Source organism: Rhinolophus hipposideros, assembly GCF_964194185.1.
Source record: "Rhinolophus hipposideros genome assembly, chromosome: 10".
Classification (NCBI taxonomy): Eukaryota; Metazoa; Chordata; class Mammalia; order Chiroptera; family Rhinolophidae; genus Rhinolophus; species Rhinolophus hipposideros.
Window position 1 is genome coordinate 39,442,138 of NC_138056.1, and position 22,230 is coordinate 39,464,367.

The 22,230-nt window shown below is 44.5% G+C and overlaps 1 protein-coding gene across 1 annotated transcript in view; it reads right to left on the minus strand.

The window, feature by feature from the left end:
• The window catches only part of PARVA (parvin alpha), a 153,724-nt gene that overhangs the window by 11,471 nt on the left and 120,023 nt on the right, over positions 1–22,230 (minus strand). Inside the window, exons 5-12 of the mRNA XM_081064230.1 lie at positions 18,113–18,253; positions 13,867–13,982; positions 10,280–10,338; positions 7,865–7,884; positions 6,397–6,458; positions 5,420–5,488; positions 1,780–1,881; positions 983–1,055 (exon numbers count right to left, since the gene is read on the minus strand). Coding sequence (XP_080920356.1) covers positions 983–1,055; positions 1,780–1,881; positions 5,420–5,488; positions 6,397–6,458; positions 7,865–7,884; positions 10,280–10,338; positions 13,867–13,982; positions 18,113–18,253 — 642 coding nt within the window. The remainder of the gene's footprint in view (positions 1–982; positions 1,056–1,779; positions 1,882–5,419; positions 5,489–6,396; positions 6,459–7,864; positions 7,885–10,279; positions 10,339–13,866; positions 13,983–18,112; positions 18,254–22,230) is intronic.

Here is a 22,230-nt window from a genome sequence, read left to right on the forward strand (position 1 = left end):
ATGACTGTCCTATTCTGGTGACTGGATGCATCTTTTCTCTCCCCTGGGTGGCTGCAAGTACCTTGAGGTCAGGGATGGCTTGCCCCTCTTGGCATATCATGATCAAGGGGGTCTCCGGCCCACTGGACAGTCAGCAAACAAGTCCCTTTATGTGGAGCTTTGGGTGGAAGAACTTGGAGCAGACACAGCAATAGGGAGTGAAGGCATGAAATCCCTACTTATCCACTTCCCTTTAAACACCTAGGAATGTGCAAGCAAAGGGCCCACATATGGCATTCTTAATGTTCCAAATTGATATAAACAGAAAATTATCTGTAATACAGCATTGACGCACTAGTGCTTGTAAAATGGAATATTTCAGTAAGTAGTAGAAAATAAACATCTGTACCAAGAAGACTACTGAAGACACGCACCTCCTACATGCACAAATAGATCCAAGTGCCAGCGCAGGAGGGCTGCTAGAGCATTTTGTTCCTTGTGCATTTTGTTTTTTCAGTCTTACATTTTCAACCCAACCCCAACAAATCATCCTTGGGCAGAGTTGGAGTAGGAACAGGACAGGAAAGGCAATTATGCTCAGAGCAGGGCTGCCAGCAAAGACTCCTACAGCTTCCCCCTTCCTGACTGGGATACAGCTCTTTGGCAGGTCAGCACCCTATCCAGGGACTGAAGAACCTGGAAATTAGGCAGAGGGCACTTCCTACAGCAGCACCTCTGCTCTGTACCACATCTGCTCAGGCCCTTATTTTTCCCTGTGATCCCATGCATGGGATTTCAGTTTCTCTTTTTTCACACGACCATGTGATTTGCAGCTCACAAAGGATCTCCAGGACTGGGCAGCTGTACCCTGTCCCACTTTCCATGCAAACAGCAAAGGCTTCAGAAAAGAAACTCTTCTCTCTGCTATCAAACGTGAGTCTTGCCCTGTGCCCCGACCACTTGTGTGCAGGAAGAGGGTCTTGCTGGGGGAAGAGCAAAGTACCTTCTGGCCGTGGTTTTGGCTTTTCCAACCCTCCATCTTGCATGAGCTCAAAGGCAAAGGAGACGTTTAAGACCTGGAAAGAGAAATGCAGGGTATATTTAGTTACACACTCATTCTTGGACCCTCGGGGCTCCCAGGACCTGCCCCAGGGAAGCAATAGAGCCAGCATTATAACCAGAGGGGCAGAGGTCCAGCTAAAATGAGGCCCGAATTTGAAGGAGAAATGAGGCTACCAAAATGGGAAGGCCATGCAGAGTGTGAGCTGCTTGGACCCAGCCTGCTGTTAGCACTCCTGGAGAAGTTCAGAATCCTCTTCCTATCCTACTGTGTTCCTGTGTCAACTGCCAGGACTTTCAACTCAGGGACATTAGTGCGCACAGTTGAAAGGATGAGATTGCAAACATGTCCACGAGGCAGAAAACAGTGTCTTTGCACCAACTGCCCCTTGTCTAGCATGCAGGCTGTGGCAGCCTATGAGAGGTGTTAGGCTGAGTGTGTGTCTGCAGGACTGACCAGCCTTGCAGCCACTTTCCCTGTCACTTCTGGGGAGACATGCACATGGCAGGAGCATATGGCGAGGGCACCAGGGCCAGGCTGGAGAGGGAAGGAAAAGCTATTCACGGTGCTTGGTGGTCTGCAGCTAGCTCCTGCCTAGCATGGGCCCTCCTCCACCCACGGAAGGGGGAGACAGGAAGGTGGGCAGACAGGAAGCTGCTGCCTTTTTCCTGAAGCCCCAGCATAGGAGTAAGCAGATGAGTCAGGGCCCGTGGACTAGGGCCTCCCTCACCTCCCCTTACCTTCTGTTCAAAGCTGTCCGGGGTCAGGAAGAAGCTGTGCAAGGGCACGAAGTAGCCCTCTAGGAGCCCCATGAGCAGCACCAGGTACACCCCATCTGCAAACTGGAGGGAGAGAGCCAGGTGAAGGCACTGGACCCCTGAGCCCCCCAGCCAAGCCCCATCCAGGGAGCTTGTCATCTTCCATGTCAATCACCCAAAGGCTACATCCCCAGGCAGGTTCCAGGCAGGGGGTGAAGGGCAGTGGCCCAAGGCAGGAGGGTCTGCTCTGCAGCAGGCCTGCCCCATGTGTGCCTGGTCCTTATTTCAGCCGATCCAGGATTTATTTAGCATTGACTATGTACCAGGCCCTGATCGGGCATGGGGACCATAGAGAGGGGTCGGGTGTGGACCCTGACCTCAAGACGCTCATAGTCCAATGGGGAGATGGATGTGGAGGAAATGCAGCAGCTCATCTGACGGAGAGAAGCATGCTGGCCTGCGTGAGAGTGACAAAGGTCACTCCCTCCCACTGAAGGCAACAGGGGAGGCTTCTGGAGGAGGCTCTACCTGAATGGAGACCTGAGGGATGAGTGCGAGTTAACTAGGGAGTTAACTAAAGCAGAAAGACGAGGGAAAGGGGATGTATAAAGCCAGTGGCACGAGACTACCAGGGTAACTTTTGCTTTATGATAGAGAAAGAATTCTAGTGTCATTCAGGCCTGGACATTCTCCCTTCTCACCCCTCTATTATTGCTTGAGAAGCAGCATAGTGTAGTTCTTATGAATGTGGGCTCTGGAGCTAGGTCTCCAGCCCTACTACTTACTGGCTGTGTGACTTGAGCAAGTTATGTAACTTCTCTGTGTCTCATTTTTTTCCTCATCTGTAAAATGGGGATGACTATAATATAGTATCTACTTCATGGGGTTATGATGAGGACTAAACCAGTTAACATGTGTAAAGTGCCTAGAACATTGCTTGGCGTATAGGCAACACTTAATAAATATTAACGATAACAAGTCCTCGAATAACATCATTACATTTTAACATTGATGAGAGAAAATCAATTCCTGGCTGGGCCCACTGTCTGTGTGGAGTTGGCACATTCTCCCCAGGTCTGTGTGGGTTTTCTCTGCATACGCATCTCCTCTCACACCCCGCGATGTGTATGTGAGGAGAACAGGTGTGTCTACATTGTTCCTATCTGAGTGAGTGTGTCTGTGGGTGTGAGTACACCCTGCGATGGAAGGGTGTCCTGTCCACAGTGGGTTCCTGCTTTGTGCCTTGAACTGCCAGGACAGGCTCCATCCACCTGCAACTGGGAACTGGAGACTAAGAGGGTTGGAAAACGATTATCTCACTTGTTTTTATTTGTCTTCCTTGAATGTATATATAGCTCACATTTATTTCAATGTTTAATATTATAAGCATTTGGGGTCTTTATTTAGAAGTTCGGCGATATTTTTGTGACCAGAAATATACTGTAGGAACTTAACTCTCGTTTACATCAGTTAACACATGGGAAAATTGGTTTTGTTAAATGCCATTTCACTTAAAGTTGCACTTTGCAAGAATCTATCTATGATGTTACGTGAAGACTTTCTGCATTGCTATTACGATCTGGGCAATCAACAAAGCAAGCAGGACACAGCTTACTGGCAGCTCTTGTTGACAAAGCACAACTGTGTGACGAGGGCCCTCTCAAGAGGCTTAGAGCCCCATCCCTTCCATCAAGGACAGTGGAGGCCGGAGTGGTTGGGAACCTGGTCCAAGGGACAACAGATGCCTAGAATAAACAGAGGGATACAGGTCTTCTACTCAAGGGAGGGTGAGGTGAGTGTGCACTGGGCACTTGGGACAGGCTTTGTGGAGGAGTGGAGGCCTGTGGGACGAGGGAAATTTGGAAGGAGTAGGTGTTCCAGGTATGGAGCATGGCCAGAGCAAAGATATAGAGGTCAGAGGCATATCTGATATTATAGAACCTTTCAAAGAAGGCAGGGCCACCAAATGTTTGTGGGCATAAACAACAGTTGCTAGAGATTGCAGGAGGCCAAAGTTCTTGGAATTATCGTAGGAAACTTTTAAAAAATCACAAAAAACTAAATTGCCTGGAATGTGGGCTAGGCCTAGAGTCTGAGCTTTAGTGGGTGATTGGCTGGTGGGCCTGTGTCTCCACCTTTGTTATGGGCATATGACCCTGAGCATGAACTTCCTCCCTGCTTCCTCCCTGCTTCCATTCATCCAGCCTTCAACTCAGGTGGGTAGGGCTTGAGCATGACTCATCCCAGGCCACCCCAGGGTGGACAATGTAACAGCAGACCCCAGCATCTGTGTCAAAGTCAAGGCCCTCCCACTGAACTAGTTAACTGGGCCTCATTTTGGCGGTGGCTGGAATGAGTTGAGAATAATAAGAATCCAATCTGTCAACTCAGGGGAGGAACTTGGGTTAGGGTCAGGGTTACTCACAGCTGAGTGCCACTGACTTAGATTGCTCCCACCCCCCGGGGCTCTTTCTGATGACTCGGTGGTAACACCCACAGACAGACACCAAACATGATTAGTAGGGACCCCCGTGCATACACTTGCTGTCCATGAAAATTCAAATGAAAGTTCCAGAGCTCATTCTAGCTCACTTGAGGAAACATCACTTTTCCAGAGTGTTCCCTACCTCCCAAAAGAGTGTATAAAGCTCATTTCACAGAGTCCAGACACACTCAAGCTCAGGCACAGATCCAGGAATTGCTTTTCAAAATAACGGGAGATGCCCATGTGCTCAAAGGAAAACCACACTTTAGAAATTCATCACAAATGAAAGGAGGTTGAGAAACAGAATATATTACACAGTCTTAAAGTATCTCTCAATAAATATTTGTTATTAATTATAAAGGTGGGGAGAGCTTTCCAGTAGGCAAATCTAGTGGGCACCAACTTACCCAAGTGATCAGTTATTGTCACCAGTAATGGGACTAATGGACAAAAGTGAGTATATGGCATTACTTAGGTGGTATTGTTACTGAAAATGCATAATCTGAATCTAATCACAAGGGGACAAAATTTAGAGATGTTCAATGAATCAAACGGTCTTCACTCTTTAAAAATGACAATGTTATACAAAGAAAGACTGAGGATTTGTTCTATAATAAAAAACTAAAGCGACATGACAACTAAATGCAGCATGTGAGAATTTTATGATGTCAGGAAAAATTTGAATATAGAATTTTTTTGAACCATATGATAGTGTCAAAAGTAGTCAAATATCAGACATTTCATGTAGTTCAACCTTAATAAATCCATGTATTATATCAGTGTTAAAGTTACCATTGATTATGGTTATCAAAGAGAATATACTTGTTCTTCAGAGATGTAGGCTGAAGTACTTAGGGTGGAGAGAGAGAGAAAAAACCCAAATGTGGCCAAACTGTTAACCGTTAGTATATGTAGGTGAAGAGTATATAGGTATTCATGATAATATTCTTGCAACTTTTCAAAATAAAAAATTCAGAGAAATTCCAAGCAGTTCACCCCTCTGAGGGGAATAGAATCACTCAGTGTGGAAAGGGTCAGTGTGGAAAGCCTTCCTGGCAATGCAGGGATGAGACACTTGGAATGGTGGCTGTCAAGCAGGGCCTTGCCCCGTACTCTGCACTTGGGGCTGTCACCTACCTGGGTTTCCAGTTCTGTGACCTCCAGGTTCAGTTTATTCAGGTGCTTGTTCACGAAAGTGATGAGAGTCTAAAAGAGAAGCACAGAGCGGGCACTGAGATAGAGGCTTTCACTAGTGCCAGCCCTGGAGGCCACCACTGTGACTCTGCTGTGGGGACAAGGACCTGTGTGATCACACAGGATGAGGTCGAGTCAGGGCCCTCATGAGAGCTGATCACTGTGCTAAGATGAGTGATGATGAGCAGCCTATGAGACTCTTCTTCAGGGCCCCTCAAGTTCACGGGAAAGGATGGCACCCAGGACTTACAGTCTCAAACACTAGGTGATTCAAATGACCAGTTTTAGGACTGTGAAAGGAGCAGGGAGCCCCAACAGGGCAGAATGAGAGGTGGCGTGTCTGAGCCCAGGGACAGGGGCCAAAGGGAAATTACAGTGTTTCCCCCAAAATAAGAGCAGGTCTTATACTAAGGTTTGCTGCAAACGACATATTAGGGCTTATGTTCAGGGGATGTCATCCTGAAAAATCATGCTAGGGCTTATTTTCTGGTTAGATCTTATTTTGGGGGAAACACGGTAGGAAGGGGTGCCAGAGAAGAAATTCCACTAGGTCCTTCCTTCCAAGTCCCTTCCTAAGCACAGGGGCCTGTGCCCAGGGAGACAGAGGGGAGGCAGGGGAGGAGGCAGGGACAGCTGAGGGTTCAGTGCAGGTGAAGACAGGACGCCAGTAGCCTTGAAATCCCCAAGAGATGCTGTCATCCAGTGGGAAAAATAAGAGACTAGATGAGGCATCCAGTGAGAACAAGATAGGTAAAATGGAAATCAAGCAAGAAAGCCCCGTGTTTGCAGAGATCTGGTAATGACACAAATTTCAGGAAGGTTGCGAGCTGCAGGGATGGGTTTTCCTAAAATATTTTGCTATCTCTCACTCTCCTCCCTGTCCCCTCCTTCCCCCCACCCCCCAGGCTCTTCTTTCCCACCTTTTTCACCACGTTGAGCTTGTCTGGTGCATGGTCGAACAAGGTGTCAAAAGCATCACGTTCTGAAAAAGAGGGACATGTCAAGTAGAACAGAGCTGATTCCTGGTGGGAGGCCCACCCCAGGTCCTGGCCATGCATCTTTGAAGGCCACATGGTCAGCTACCAACGGGAACTCTTTGGGGTATGAGGCTGTGCTGGGAACAATGGAACCTGGGTTTAGGGCAGAGATTTGGGGTTGATTCTTACCTTTGTATGTGTGTACATGTGTCTGTGTGTGTGTGTGTGTGTGTGTATGTGTGTGTGTGTGTGTGTCCATCCGTCTGTCCGTCCACCCACTAGGTCAATCCTCTTCTGGGCTGCGGTTGGGGGCTCTGTCAGGCAGTTTGACTTGGGACTGGTCATTACTCTGCATTCTTTGTGTTCCATTCCATCATGATTTAGTCATGGTTCTAAAGTGTTTCTGAAGCTTTTTGGAGGCTGATTGTTATCCAACTATCGAATCAGTCCCTAATTTTCAAAACCAGGACGCCCAAGACAAACATCCTGGTAGAGTGTGTAGATAAGCGGATTGGGAGCCCCGGAGCCCCGACACAAGCCTTGAGCTCCTCCTCTTGAGTGATCTAGTTACTTCAATGCTTTGCACCTCCGTTTCCTCTTCTATTAAATGCCATCTGAGAAATGAACTTTCCCCACGTGTGTCATGAGGATGAAAGACGGGAATGTATATGCATGTGCTCTGTAAACCTGCAAGCCTCGACCGACCTTAATTGTTATTCACATTATTGGAATAATTCAAAATAGTATCCATAGTAAATACAGGGTCATAGTAAATAGCAAAGCCACGCTCCCTGCAGGGTCTTTTCCTGCTAGGGCCTCCATGTTCTCTGAACTGAGAGGGGGAACGGTGGAGGGGATCCCAGGCAGGGAATGAGAAGAGTCTCCAAGTGGAACCTGGGCTGGGCAGCTTCATGGTCCTGGGGCCTACCTTTTCTACGCTTGCACCAATGGGCAAATCTGAGACTGCCAGAAAGGTGCTAGAGATCCCTGACATTCAGACTTTATAAACCCAAAGTCCTTGGGAAATGGGAGAGGCAGGAGGTGTGATGAAGAAAGGGAAAAGGCAGCTTCTAGAACATTGGCACAGTGGGGAGAAGGGACAGTCCCAGGGTATCCATAGGCCTCTTTCCTTTACCCTCACAATGTGCTTAGACTCCCCTGCAAATGCCCCGCAGCCAGAAGCCCAGCAGTGTCAGCGGGCTGGTGACTTGCAAAGGGACTGAGCAGCTGTGGTGTAGTTTTCCTCTTCCCACCAGTAAGCTGACCCTCCCTGCCAAACAGCCCTGTCACCAGGCTGGTGTAGACACACTTGCAGGAAGCACACGGAGTGACCATTCTTTCCAGCTGCTACAGAATTAACTAGACCCCCGTGGCAGTCACCAGCAGCAGAGGACAATCTTATGCAACTCACCATGCCTCCCAGAAAGAGCCCTGTAGGAAAAGGAGAAAAACTGTGAATCTTCTCTGCTCGCCCTTGGTGAAAGAGCCCCCAAAGCTTTCTTCCTTGGCATTTTATTCTGCACTAAGTCTCCAATTATTGGTGGTCTTCAGTACATTTCCACCTGTTTTCCCCTCTGCTGTACTTCGTTTGCACAAAGTCTGGTACCAAAGATGCTTAAAGGACCTTAAATAAAATCACACCGTTGCTTATAGTTGAGAAAGAATACTGGAGTCAGGGGTTCAAGATTCTCAAAGACCTTTTAGGAGCAGAGCTCCAGCAGCACCCCAACATGGAATTTCACTGCCCAGGTTGCTGTGGGCATCTGCTTGGGGAGGTCAGGTTTGTCTCTTTCCTGTCCATCCTGTGACACCCACCAAGTTGCACCTGCCTTTGACACAGGATAGGTGTTTTTCAGAGGACAGAAATATGGAACCACACTTATAGCAGTGAAGCAGTAAAGTACTAAAATCACGAGCATTAAAGACAGACTACTTAGGTTTAAATCCCACAGAGCCATTTGCTTGCTGTGTGACCTTGAGCAAACTACCAAACCTCTCTGGGCACCAGGTCTCTTCTCTCTAAAATGAAGATAATGGTACATACCTCAATAGAATGCTATGAGCATTAAATAATTTAATATGTAGAAAGACTTTAGCATAATTCCTAGTTTATAGTAAATGCTCAATACATTTTTCTCAATGTTTTTAGTTCTTATTAGATTGGATTATTCCAACTGTGCATCTATCACTCAAATGATGACCCGCAGATAGTATACTGGAAAGAATAGCGAACTTGGAGTTAACTGTTGGCTGGAGATATCACTGGGTATCTCCTTCTCTACCTTGGACTGTGGGGTTTTAGGAAGTATAATCGATACTTCATGTGTTTTTTATGACCCTCAATAGAGACAAAAGTGCTCCATAAACTGTACTGTGTTAGGAGTTTGCAACCATGTTTATATCTAGGGGGCCAGATGGCAGACAGAAAGATCATAGAAAGCATAATGGGCAATTGACAGATTGCTCAGAAAACCAAAACTTCATGTTCCCTGGTTCGGAAGTTTCTCACAGGCCACACTCCTCTCAGATATGCCTTCCTCTTTTCCAGAAAGTGAAATATCAGGCATGGACAAGCCCGGCATAGGGTAGGAGAGGTGTGGGCAGGATGGTGAGGAATTCTGTTCCTCTCCCAGCAGCCTGAGCCAGGGCAGCTTTCCTCCCACCCCTCACAGAACCAAGGCCAAGAATCAGTGTGCCTCAAAGATCAACTGCCCCCTCGGCTGCCACGACTGGGGCCTGGAGTGATGTGGAGGCTGCCTGATAAGGTCTCTGCAGGCCTTCCACTGGGCATCTGGGGAAGGGCCACTATACATCTCTGCCCTACCCTGGGCCTGAAATGCCCACACCCCTGGGCCCTTTTTAAGGCACATGCACAGTTGGGTCCAGGCAGGCAGCACTCTGAACCCCCCATCAGCCATGACTGCATAAGGGGAGCGTCCTAGAGATGGGGCAAGTCTTGGATGGTGTGGGTCAGCAGTAATGGGAAAAGCCAGAGAAGACGGCAATGAAGGGCAAGGGAAAGGAGGGCAGGGCCATTACCATGTGGAATCCTCACAATCTCTCTGGTTAGGAAAATGCTGAGGTCAGAGAGGGCAAGGGAGCTTGAGTAAGCAGCAGAGCTTGGATTGGAACTCAAGTCAGGCTGGCTTAGAGGGCCCTGCTCTTTTCATTTAGCTCTTATTCAAGGGAACATAGAGGAAAGCTGGGGGTTCAGGGGATGCTGCGAACAAACTTTGCCCGGCTTTGCGTGTGGCCAGGGCTCAGGCCTGCCCAAGTAATCTCACACCCATACCCCCTACGGTCCTGTTCTTTCTGCTTCAGACCAAAACCTGTTTTCCCCTCAAACCTCTTACACGTCCTGATATTCCAATTTATTAACGTAAATGAAAAACAACAACAAAAAACACCACTCTCAGGTAGAGAGGGGCTTTCTGGGTCATGGCACGTGACCAAATAAATCAGATTCAGAAAAGGAAGAAAAATGTCCTTTTGAAGGTTAACAATTTAAATTCAACCCCATATTTATGGTGTGATGATTTCATGCTGGTTGGCTTTTTTGGGCACACTTTTTTCCTGGAGTGCCACAAAATTAGAATTTTTCAATCACTGCTAATTCTCTCTCCCCACTTCCCCACCCAAGTTTGTACCTTAAGCATTGAGAAGCATGTTTTGAATGCATGGAAAAGGCTAAACTATAATCATTGGCTGAAGTCTAATCCCTCTTGCAATCCCAATAAATGAAAACTAAATATCAGCAAATGGACAAATTTCGGAGAAACATCTGTGTTCCATTACAGAATTGCTGGCAACAATGGTGTTGACATACTCTGTGTTACCAGTTATTTCCTCTTGGATTTGCCGAGACTGGAGGATTCCTTCTCGTTTCTGAAACGGGGGTGGGGAGAAAGGGTGGGGGAAGGAGAGAAAAATATGCTTTAGAAAAATATGAAAAACTGATTAGCATTCCTGATACTGAGAATGTTACTGGTGTTTAAGAAATGACTCTGGAGACGAGAGACTGCTAGAAGTGAAACAAGTCCGCTACCTTCCAGGGTCTGGACTGTACCATTTGTACTTAAGTGCAATTAGTGTTTAGTCCAAACAAGTAGGCTGTTTCTTGGATGGTGAATCTTTTCTTTCTTTATTGGAAGACATTCTGCTGGAAGCAAACTGTTTGCCTCCTGGAGTAATCCACAGTAAACCAAATGGAAACGAAGGCCAGGGTGTGTCTGCCTTCCAGCTGGGGCCACAGAGGGAAGCTGAGAAACACATTTAACTAGGGGGCTGGGGTAGAGGAACTGAAGCCAACTTGGAGAATGCAAATAGACGGAAAGGAGGTTCTTTTTGTTTTTGTTTTAATGATATGGGAGCTTTTACATAAGTAGTACAGTCCTCAGGTAAATAGTTTACTCTCTGAGAAAAGGTTCACTTTGGAGGCCCACCCATCCATCCATCCATCCATCCATCCATCCATCCATCCATCCATCCACCCATCCATCCATCCATCCAACATCTACACCACCTCCTCCCATCAATTCATTCTTTCTTCTTTATTTCACTAATCAGTGTCTTCTATGTACAAAACTCTGCGTTAGACTTGGAACAAATACTATGGAATGTATGACAGTTTCTGGCTTTGAGGAACTTAGAGTCAAATGGTGTAGATGAAGCAGGTATGTGAGAATGGTTTCCCCAAAACAGGATTTTTGCCTGATTAACCAGCACAATTATTAGTAGGGTCCCCCTTGCACTCTCCAAAGTGTCATGGGTAATAAATTATGTGGTCACCCTGTGTGGAGAGGAAGTGCTGAATGCAGGACAAGAGTAGGCTCTTTCAGATGGATGGTCAGGGAAATCTTCCAAGGGGACGGAAGTTGAGCTGGAACTTACAGGACATATAGGATCTGGCTGGACATAGAGGAGAGAGGCCATTCTAGGGGAAGGAATGGCCTGAGCAAACAGGCAGAGTCAGTGAAGTCAAATGTATTCAGAGGGCTGTTTGGAGGGAGGGTGCCATTACTCAACGGGGAGTCAACTGAATGCTGGTTTAAGAGTTTAAAACTCATCGTGTGGGCATGGGAGCCAATGAAGGGGTATTAGGATTCAGGAAGAACTTCCAGCGGCTGTGAGGAGGGAGATTTATTTTATCAGGTCAGTTGCCTTACACATGGAGGACAGTATGTGCATGGAAAGCAGTAGTCAGCAAATTCATCTTCCACAGAGGTTGAAATGAGTGTCAAGAAGAACCCTCTAAGCTCTGGTGTCTTAGATGAAAACTGCCTCCTTGACCATCCTGCCAAAACTTCCAGAATCTTCTCTTCACATTCTCAGTAGCCACAGAACGTAGTGTCTTTGCAAAAATACTTTTACAGATGTAAAGGTAGAGCTGGGTAAAGGCCCAGGGTATATTTGGAGTAGATTAAGAAAAGTGGACTATTAAAGCAAAAAAGGAAGGGAAACAATCATTTAAGGAGATCCAGGGAGGAGAAATCATAATTTTTCCCCCCAAATTCAGCTTTAACAATGTAAAATTTTCACATGGGGCTGATGGAATCTGTGTCCTTGTCTTATGAAGCCATTCACAGACATGAAACCTCACCTTCAACTTCATGCAGAATTAAATGCAGAATAGAAAAGAAATCTGGATTAAATAAGCCTTCAGACAGCCTCCTGATTCACCTCAATCCATTATTTGTTCCCTAAAGAGCTCACTCTGTGGTTCAGTGACTCACAGCCAATTCCGAGTCCTGCTTCTGTGCCTGTTTAACTTGATAAAGCAAAACACCCCATAAAATCTGACATGCATTGATGCCATTTTATATAACGCGTCCTCTTTTCTCCCTCATGCTAACAGAACTGCTTACAGGAGAAATTAAACTGACAACAGCCTTCAGATGGCCCATAATTGAGCTCAAACTAAGGCATGAAACATGGGCTTGCAGTGACCACTGTTTCAAAATAGCCCCCCCCCCCCGATCTTGAATCTTAGTTTTAAAAAATATAATGACATGGATTCACACATTATTGATTGGCAAAAATAATACAATAGAGAAGGCCTGGATTCACTAGGGAGATGCTTGTACCAGAATGCTCTGGGCTGGCCACATATCCATAGCAGACATAAAATGCTTAGCACCATGCTTGACACAGTTGAGGGTTCAATAAATGAGGCCAATGAGTCCCTTTCAGTCAGCTACACTTAGTGTCTGAACCACACACATTCGTAGTGACGATGGGCTCCTAATAGCCCTCTCTGCTGCTTATCTCTTGGCAGGCAGGGCCAAGGTGTCATAGTCCTATTATATCCCCTTGATGTGTAGCAGGTTCGGTACCCAGACGGTGTAAAAGAAATACTTTTTCATTAGGGCATGACTGAACAACTGATTGAGCAGACTCCCCATGCCCTCTTTCTCTCCCATTAACAACTGATCCCCAGAAGCTCAGCTCGAAGGCCCTTTGTCCTAGAAACTGGCCTGGCCTGGTCAGGCAAAGCTTACCAGGATAAAACTGCATAAAGGTCTTCCTTACCAAGGGACAGTAGACCTGCCATACTGTTCTGTATTCCAGAACCTTGGATAACCAGGGAGCTGCTTATAAAGGGCGTTCTCCCTTGCAGCATGTTTATTTGGAAAAGAACAGAAACAAGCAAACAAAATGATGACCTTTTGCTAAATGGCATAAACTTGGAAAATAAAATTGAATTTGAGTGTCTAATGGGGTTAGGAGCCGAGTGAGATAGTCACAGGGAGAACGCACACCCTCACTGTGGAAATTACACAGCCATATGTGAATGGAAACGCCATCCAACAATCTGGAAAAGATGGCTTGAGATCCCAGCGGTGCTTCACTGGAAGGGTGAACAGTGGCAGTGCCCTCAAAACAGGCAGGGCCAGTTGGGGTCTCTCTCAAACACACATGTACACGTATATGTGCACACAGGCCCTCACATGTACGGATATTTGTCTCTTCCCAATACCTGAGAATCATTTGTTTAATCAAAAAATGATTCTCTGCGGCTTGCAGGGCACATGTGCGTGTGCACACGTGCACACACATACACACACACATAGATACAGCTTTCCTCCTGATCCTCCTACGCACATGTCACAAACATACACCGTTAAATATGTGTTACACAGACACCCTCCTGACAAAAACATGTAAACCCCAGGCACATGCCCCATACAAGGCTGTCCCATACACAGCACACTCTTCTACTCTTTGCACACTTATCAGGGATAAGCCCACATACATCAGTAGGCTCACTCCCATGCCTTCCAATATACAGCAAACCCAAGGACACTCAGCATTCATTCAGCTGCCTTCCTAACAAGCTACCCAGTGTGCCTTAGCTCTCATAGAAACAGCCTCCACAGCTAAGGGTCCAAATATTTGTAGTGGTATCTGTCTTACCTGGACCACAACCACTTGGATGGAAACATGGTCTGGGAGTCGGATGGGTGCCCTGAAATACTGGGAAAGAGCAACCAGCAGGTGCAAGATGGCTACCAGGCTCTTGGCGTGAACAGCTGAAATAAAAGATGATTTGAAAATTAGAGAATCTTCTTCAAAGTTCTAGGCAGATATATACAGCTATGCACAATGTAGCAGTACCACACCCATGTCCCTCTTATGCCACCTCTAAGCATCAGGGGACACCCTTGGTCATCACAGGCCTCACCCTGGGCTCCCTCATTCTTCTCCAGGCTCCATGGAGCTGCTTCTTGGGTCACGTCATTGCTGGGCTTCTAAGACAGTGCCTCTCTAATCCAGGGTTCCCATAGAGACCCTAACAACTGCTGAGTTCTGGATTCAGACCAGCTCTTCCCCACCTCCACATTCTTGTTCACGCTATTCTAATAACCATGGGCATGTCTGCTCTGCACGCCCCCTCCATTTCCACCTGAAGGGGAACTCCTGGGGTTATGACCACTACTCTCGTCCGAAGGCGCGACTCAAAGCGGCCCTCAGTAAATGCACAGAGTCAGGAACATGGCGTTGCTTCTTTTGTTCAGGGCTGTAGATGCCTGGGGGAGGGGATGAGAGACATCTAAAGGGCTTTGTTGCTCTCGAGTCTCATGTATGGTCAGTGTAGGCAATGTCCCTTGGGAAATAGCTGGAAGGGGGTGGCTCTACGGCTACTGAGCAATGTGCTGGATGTTAAGCCATTTACACTAGAGAAGGCGGGGCAACTAGTGGGTTGTAGTTTTCTCAGTAGATGAGAGAAAAAGACTGTGATGTAATGGGACACACACATGGCTGGGAACACTGAAGCTTGAGGTCTGACTTGACAACCCTGTCATTTATTTACTGCCTACATGACCTTGCGTTGGCCACGCAAAGCCTCTGAGCCTCAACTGCTCATCTTCACAAATGGGGATAACCATACCTGTGCCGAAATACAGGTTGTGAGAAGATCCAGAGATAATGTGGGCAAAGCTTCCAGCCCATAGCAGATGCCTAGGAATGGTTGATATTTTTTTACTATAATTTATGAGAAAGTGCCTGGCATCTAGGCAATTAAAGCATGTCAACTTTCTCCCCCTCGTTTCTCATAAAAGGGAAGATTCACCAGATGCTTTACCTTCTACAGCTCTCATGGCTCTGCTTTACAGGGAGCATTTAAGGAAAGCACAGGAACAAAAAAAGAAATGCCCATTTTGTGTACTTAACCTACACTGGGCCCAGTATCAGGGTGTCATTCTGTCCGCCCTGGGATTGATGAGTCTGCTCTAACAGAAGCTCTGAGAAATCACCAACAAAAGGAAGTGATTCAGACATTCCTTGAGAACTCATTTGAGTTTCTTGTTATCACTGCTTCTTCAGAGAAGGTTTTCCACTATGAACAGCTGAACCCCACCAGCAACCAGCAGATGGTCTGCTTCTAACGCCGCCTTCCAGAAGAAGTTTTCAGTTCCGGGTTTCTGGGCATTGTCAAAAGTTTCACCCACAGTTACAGCCTCAGAAAAGGCTCCTGGCATGGGACTGACGCATCAGTGATGTCACTGGTGGCCAGAGGCGACATCCGGGTTTGCTCTTCTGGTCAGAACTGCCACTCCATTAGCCCCGTTACAGGGGGTGTAGGACATTTGCTACCTCTCCCCCTTTTAATGACAAAACATAATGCTAAAAAAGCTGTGGTCAAGGAAGTCGTTCTTACACACTAGTGACATTGTATGTCACTTTGGGTGAGCGATACAGAGCTGGATTATAGGCACCACACGAATGTCATTCTTTCAATGAGTCCTCGGTCCTCCTGGCAATTGTTTTTTTCCAAAAGAAATACAGTTTCTCTCTCTCTCTCTCTCTCTCTCTCTCTCTCTCTCTGTCTCTCTCTCTCTCTCTCTCTGTCTCTGTCTCTCTCTCTCACACACTACATGTACAAAGATGTTAATTATTGTGTAATATATTATCACTGAAAAAAAATCTGGAAAACAGTATGTCCAATAGCAAGAGGATAGCTTAGGCCAGTGGTTTTCAATTGTTTTTTTTAAAATTATTATTAAGCAGAGCAATCCTTTCTTCTAAAAGCTGTTAGGCAAAACAGATAAAAAAAGTTTAAGTACTGGTCCCTGAGTCCTAACTGCAGTGGACCCAAAGCTGCTTCTCCTCGCCACTTTTATCCTGTGTGGAAAGACGATGCAATGTCCTCGGAAACAGCCAGGGAAGGTAACAGAGAGGAGGGATGGACGTCCCCCCGGAGCTGTGCCTGTTGTCACATTCCTCATGGAAGAAACCACTGCTGCTTGTAAACAGGCCCAGCATTTCTGGCACTCCTGAGGCATCACAGGGAACTAGCCATCGAGATAATTATTCCCTCCGACCGAGCAATTCATCTCAGTTCTGGAAATCTATGACAGGAAGAATTCAAGGGAAGCAAAAAGAAACACAACCTACGACATTCAACTTGGCACTATCTGATATTAGCAATAGACTGGCAAACATCCAAAAAGGATCAACGTCAGCATAAGGTTTAAGTTACCTATGGGCGACCTACCCCATGAAATAGAGCAGCTATCGAAAACAATAACGACAAGGACCACATGGGAATAGAGGAAATATGTATGACATGCTATTAAGCGAAAATAACAAAACACAAGATGTATATGACTTCATCAAGTAAAAATATGCATTGATATGGACAGTCGTGGGCAAAAAATGAAAATAGCCAGATGAGAGTGGTAGTCTGAGTGATTATTTTGCTCATACTCATTTCCCTAAGAGAAAGGAAAGTAAACATGAACCAAGAAAAATCATTCAAAGCCAATGATGGTCCCCATGTGGCTTTTAAAAATTCCATTCTTCTAGCTCAGCCTTTCCCAAACTGGGTTCCCTGGTAAGTTAAAGGGTGTTTTGTTTTGTTTGGCAGGGTGCGCGGTGATGGTCCGTAGTCTAAGGAGAGGGAAACAGGATCAAACAAAACTACACAGCGGTCTTCATGAGAGGACTATGATGTTTATGACTTTATGCTTTAGTGTTTCTGGCGATTGTGGATTTCCAAAATGCAGACATGTTTCTCAAACTAGTGATCAAGTCCCCCTTTTTTCTCCCCCACTGAACACTATTAGCATTCGTGGGACACAGCATAGATAGCATCTAGGGCCCAGAGTTGTGGTCTCCCCTCCTCCCGCCCTGATATGTTCTACTCAGCAGAGGAAGCCCTGTTCTAAGTGCTCTGCTCTGCGAGGCAGCTTATCACCCTGCCGAGCAAAGGTAATTATGTTGAAGGAGGCACTTGGTGTCTTGCCTCCCTCCAATGTCACACGTTAGGAACCTGCTGAAGAGATTGCGACTGACAGCTACTGGGTCTCTAAGTTAGGAGGTAAAGATTCCTTTTTCTTTCCCAAGTTTGAAAGGTATTTTTATGGGGGGGATGTGTCTCTTTTAAGTTGCCTAAATTGGATGTAATAAGGTATAGTATTGAACCCTTTAATACTTAAAACAAAGGCAAAGAACATAATTTAAATCATTTAACCAATATAAATTCATATTTTTATCTATTGCAAAACACAAAACAACTTTGCACTCCCTACGGGAAATAATGTTGTCACCAGTCTGCTGATTTAATGTTGGTTCTGATATGGACTCATTAAGTCCCTATTAGACAACAAGGCCCTTGAGGCAGCAAAAGAATGAATGGTTTATATTTTCTGAAATCCTCGAGCTGTACTAGCTGTCAAAACTGAATTTAAAAATCCTGTTCCAGTGCCTACAATCTCAGCTATATCTTTGCTTTTTCTGGATAATAAGGGGGTGAGGAGGAAGACATGGGCTTTGGAACAGAGCCTTATTTCTTGCTCCCCAGCTTCTCAGCGGCCTGAATGTAGGGATCTCAGCTCCCCCAAGCCTCTACAAGGTGGAGACAGCCACATTCTCAAAAGTTTGTCTGTCATGCATAAGTAGCCCAATGAATATGAGTTTCCTTCCCTTCCCAATCTCACATGAGCTTTCTACAGAAAGCCTTTTATAGGCAAGTGTACTGGATTTTGACATGTTATTTTTCCCAAAAGTATGTAGGATGAGATGTCCTTCCTTAGAAAGATAAATGGGTTTGCACCCACACAGGGCCTGCCAGCTTACTGGATGGCTTCTTGGGGAAATCTCATGGTAAGGACCACAGACATCACTTAACAGTCCCATTTTTCATTGTACAACTCACAGTCCACATTCCACTTGATGCTTCTGGGAGGAAGTTTCAAGGTTTCGTTGATCTTCTCCAGGACAGTCTGCAGCTTTTGCTTCTGAGCAATCTCTGACTGGGTGACCTCAGCAACGTTCAGCTTCTCACTCTCAAGTTTCTCTGGGGTGACAAGGAAAAACACAGCTGTTATCTGCAGCTACAGACAACCCTAAGTCACATGCAGGCACTTACACATTCACGCATTCAACATACACATACACAGGCATACGTTTTATTGTGGTCTACTTTATTGACCCCCACAGATACTGTGATTTTTACAAATCGAAGGCAAAACCCTCCACTAACAAAAAAGATTATGACTCACTTTGCTTTGGTGATCTGGAACAAAACACAGTATCTCTACAGTGTGCCTATATGTGAGGGACACTGCTCTCCCTTTCTCCTGGCAGTGGCTATGATAGCATCAGTACCATGAAAACCTTGTGCTGTCTTCAATCCCCAAATTTTAAGATCCCAGGACCTTAGAAGTGGGGCACTTAACCCAGTCTGTCATGTTTAAACTGTTTTCTGTCATTCTGGGGTTTTCCCTCTTCAGTTCTGCCTTCTCCAAGGACGTCTCTGTGTCCCAACTGGATAGCCTTTTGTGCTTCCCCTGGGCATGGGTTATTCCTTATTCAGCGCATTTTGTACATTCCTTGTAGTACAATACGTGTCATGCTAAATTACATTTATCTTTTTTGAGCACCTTCTTTCCTTTAAAAGCTGCCTGGAAGGTAACTTGTTTAGTACGTTCTATGTCATCAGTTCTAAGACACACATTTTAACAACCCTGAAATCACGTTGTGTCTTACCATTGATGACATCCTACAGTTGCTGTTAAGACAGGTGGAAAACATCCTACAGTTGCTGTTAAGACAGGTGGAAAACAGTAAGACTTAGCACTGCTTCCACGCATGTGTGTTTGGTCACAGCTCTGCATAGCGTGGTCACGTCCACATCTCAATAACCTGACAAAAGCACTTCCAAACAAGAGAAAATAAAAATTCTACGCCATAAGAAAGCTTTGCCCAATGGTTTTCCTCCTTTTGAGTGATACTTATACAATCGTGTTTTAAAATCAATGGTTCTTGTCTGCAATGGCATAACCCCTTAACACTTAAAATGAGGAGACCGTGTTTTGCCTTTTATTAGTCTAAATTCCTATTTTTGTCTATTAAAAAGAACCACTTTGGACTCCCTAACGAGAAATATGTTGTCTGCTGTTGGACTCACCTAATTTGCCCTCCACAGCTCTTTCAGGATTAATAGAATTGACGTTCTGAAACATATAGAATATCTTTTTCCCTCATTTTTAATGGATGCCATCAAAGTAATTAAACTTTACAATATATCAATGATTCCCTTATTTCTTACATTATTTATTTTATTTTTAAGTAGCTCGAGCTTATCCAAGTCAAAACCCCTTGGGTAACTCTTTGGAGATGAGGTTGCCCACTGGAGAATTTCTGCAGATTCTGTGGATTTACGAATTCTTTTCAGCACTTTAATAGGATGATCTCAGCCATCATTCTCTATTTATCAAGTTCAGGGATTTAACAAGCACATGTCTAAATGTCTTCCTCTTGAATGTTAAACCTTGAAGAGACCCTGTATACCTTTTCCATTTTTAGGTTGTGAATTCTTATCTTGGATCCTCTTCTATTGAAGAAATGATGAGTTGTTTTCATCCTACATTGCAACTACAATTTTGATAGTTTGGTAGAGGCTGCCGAAGGTGCTAAGTTAAGGAAATTTGTAAAGCCTTATCTTGGCTCAGAGGGAAACACTGCTGGATAGATTAGTGATGGCTGTCTTCAAAGTGGGCTGTGTGTGTGTGTGGGGGGGGGTAGGAAGGGGAACTGCGGCAGCATGAGAGACACTTGTTTCCTAGCCCTGTTGCATTACATTATTGCCTATGAATTTTCATATTTATAACCTTCTGTTGGCATTGGGTTTCTTAGAGTGAATAGCTTAAGTCTCTGAGTCTGTTTTCTAGGTCAATAACTTTTTTTTTTTTTGCACTATTGGTCCATTCTGTTCTCATTCTTTAAAAAATTGGACTTTACACAATATGTCCTGGAACACTCATTGTTTTTCTGATTCCACCAATATTTTAAAGTAGTCTATGATACTAAAATTATAATACATTCTTCCTAAAATTGAAAAAAAAGTCTGTTTTTTTTATTTTGTTTTGTTTTTTGCATCTGGCATCGTTTATTCAGAAGGGTTTTTATTGCTTTGTTTCGTTTCTTTGGCATTACTAAATTTTTAGAAAATGTAATTCTGCTTTATTTTTTTCCACTTTTGTTATGCTTTGGGTTTATCTTTTTGCTTTTAATTTTTGTTGCTGCATATTGTATTTTAGGTATTGACATTAATATTATGTGGATGTGAAAAAGAGAATATCTTGAAGTGACCCTAATGAACAGTGTTAGGTGTGTCCTTCATGCTCAGAATACACACACAAACAGAGCGTTCTCGCTCAGTTCTCACTGGTAATGGAAGTCAGATTACCGTATATACAGGTTTCTTTCCCACTCAAACACATATCATGAGTATATTTCTATGTCAATCTATATCCTTTTTTCTTTGTAGTATCTCTGACCACTTTCACCCGAGTACTCCACTCCCCACCCCTATGCCTGGTCTCTGACAACCACCAATCTGTTCTCTGTATCTATGAGCGTGGTTTTTTTGGTGTTACATTTGGCATATAAGTGAGATCATGTGGTATTTTTCTTTCTGTTGTTGCAAATGGCAGGATTTCATTCTTTTTTATGGACAAATTATATTTCACTTTATACACACACACACCACATTTATATGTACATATTCATACACACATCTATATATTCATACACACATGTATACCATGTTTCCCCAAAAATAAAACCTAACCGGAAAAGAAGCCCTAGCATGATTTTTCAGGATGACATCCCTTGCACATAAGCCCCAGTGAGTCTTTTGGATCAAAAATTAGTATAAGACTCGCTCTCGTTTTTGGGGAAACACAGTATACGTATACACACATCACATTTTCTCTATCCATTCATCCGCTGATGAACATATAGGCTATTGTAAATAATGCTGCAAGGAACATGGGGGTGCAGATATTTTTTTCAAGTTAGTGTTTTTGTTTTCTTCAGATAAATACCCAGAAGTGAAGTTCTAGATCATCTGGTAGTTTTATTTTTAATTTTTTGAGGAACCTCCATATTGTTATCTATAGTGGCTACACCAGTTTACACAAGCAGTGCACAAGGGTTCCATTTTCTCCACATCCTCACCAACACTTATTTCTTGTCTGTTGATCATAGCCATTATAACAGGTGTGAGGTGAGAGCTCATTGTGGTTTTGGTTTGCATTTCCCTGATGATTAGTGATGTTGAATACCTTTTCATGTACCTGTCGGCCATCTGTATGTCTTCTTTGGAAAAGGGTCTATTTAGATTCTCTGCCCATATTTTTATCCGTTTACTTTTTTTTCTATTGAGTTTTATGGGTTATTTTTGATATTGAGCTATAGGGGCTCTTTATATATTTTGGTTATTGACCCTTTATCAAATATATATGATTTGCAAATATTTTTTGGGGGTGTTGCCTTTTCATTTTGTTGATGGTTTCCTTTGCTGTGCAGAAACTTTTTAGTTGTATGTGTCCCACTTGTTTATTTTTGCTCTCATTGTCTTTGCTTTTGGTGTGAAATCCAAAAAATCATAGCCAAGACCAATGTCAACAGTTTACCACTTATGTTTTCTTCTAAGTGTTTTATGATTTCAGATCTTATGTTCAAGTCTTTAATCCATTTTGAGTTAGCTCTTGTGTATAGTGTAAGATATTGGTTCAGTTTTATTCTTTTGCACGTGGCTGTCAGTTTTTCCAACACCGTTTTTTGAAAATACTGCATATTCTTGGCTCATTTGTTATAAATTAATTGAACATATAGGTGTGGCTTTATTTCTAGGCTCTCTGTTCGGTTCCAATGATCTATTTTCTGTTTTTATGCCAATACCATACTGTTTTGACTACTATGTTTTGACTACTATGTAATATATTTTGAAATCAGGGAGTGTGATGCCTTCAGCTTGTTTTTCTT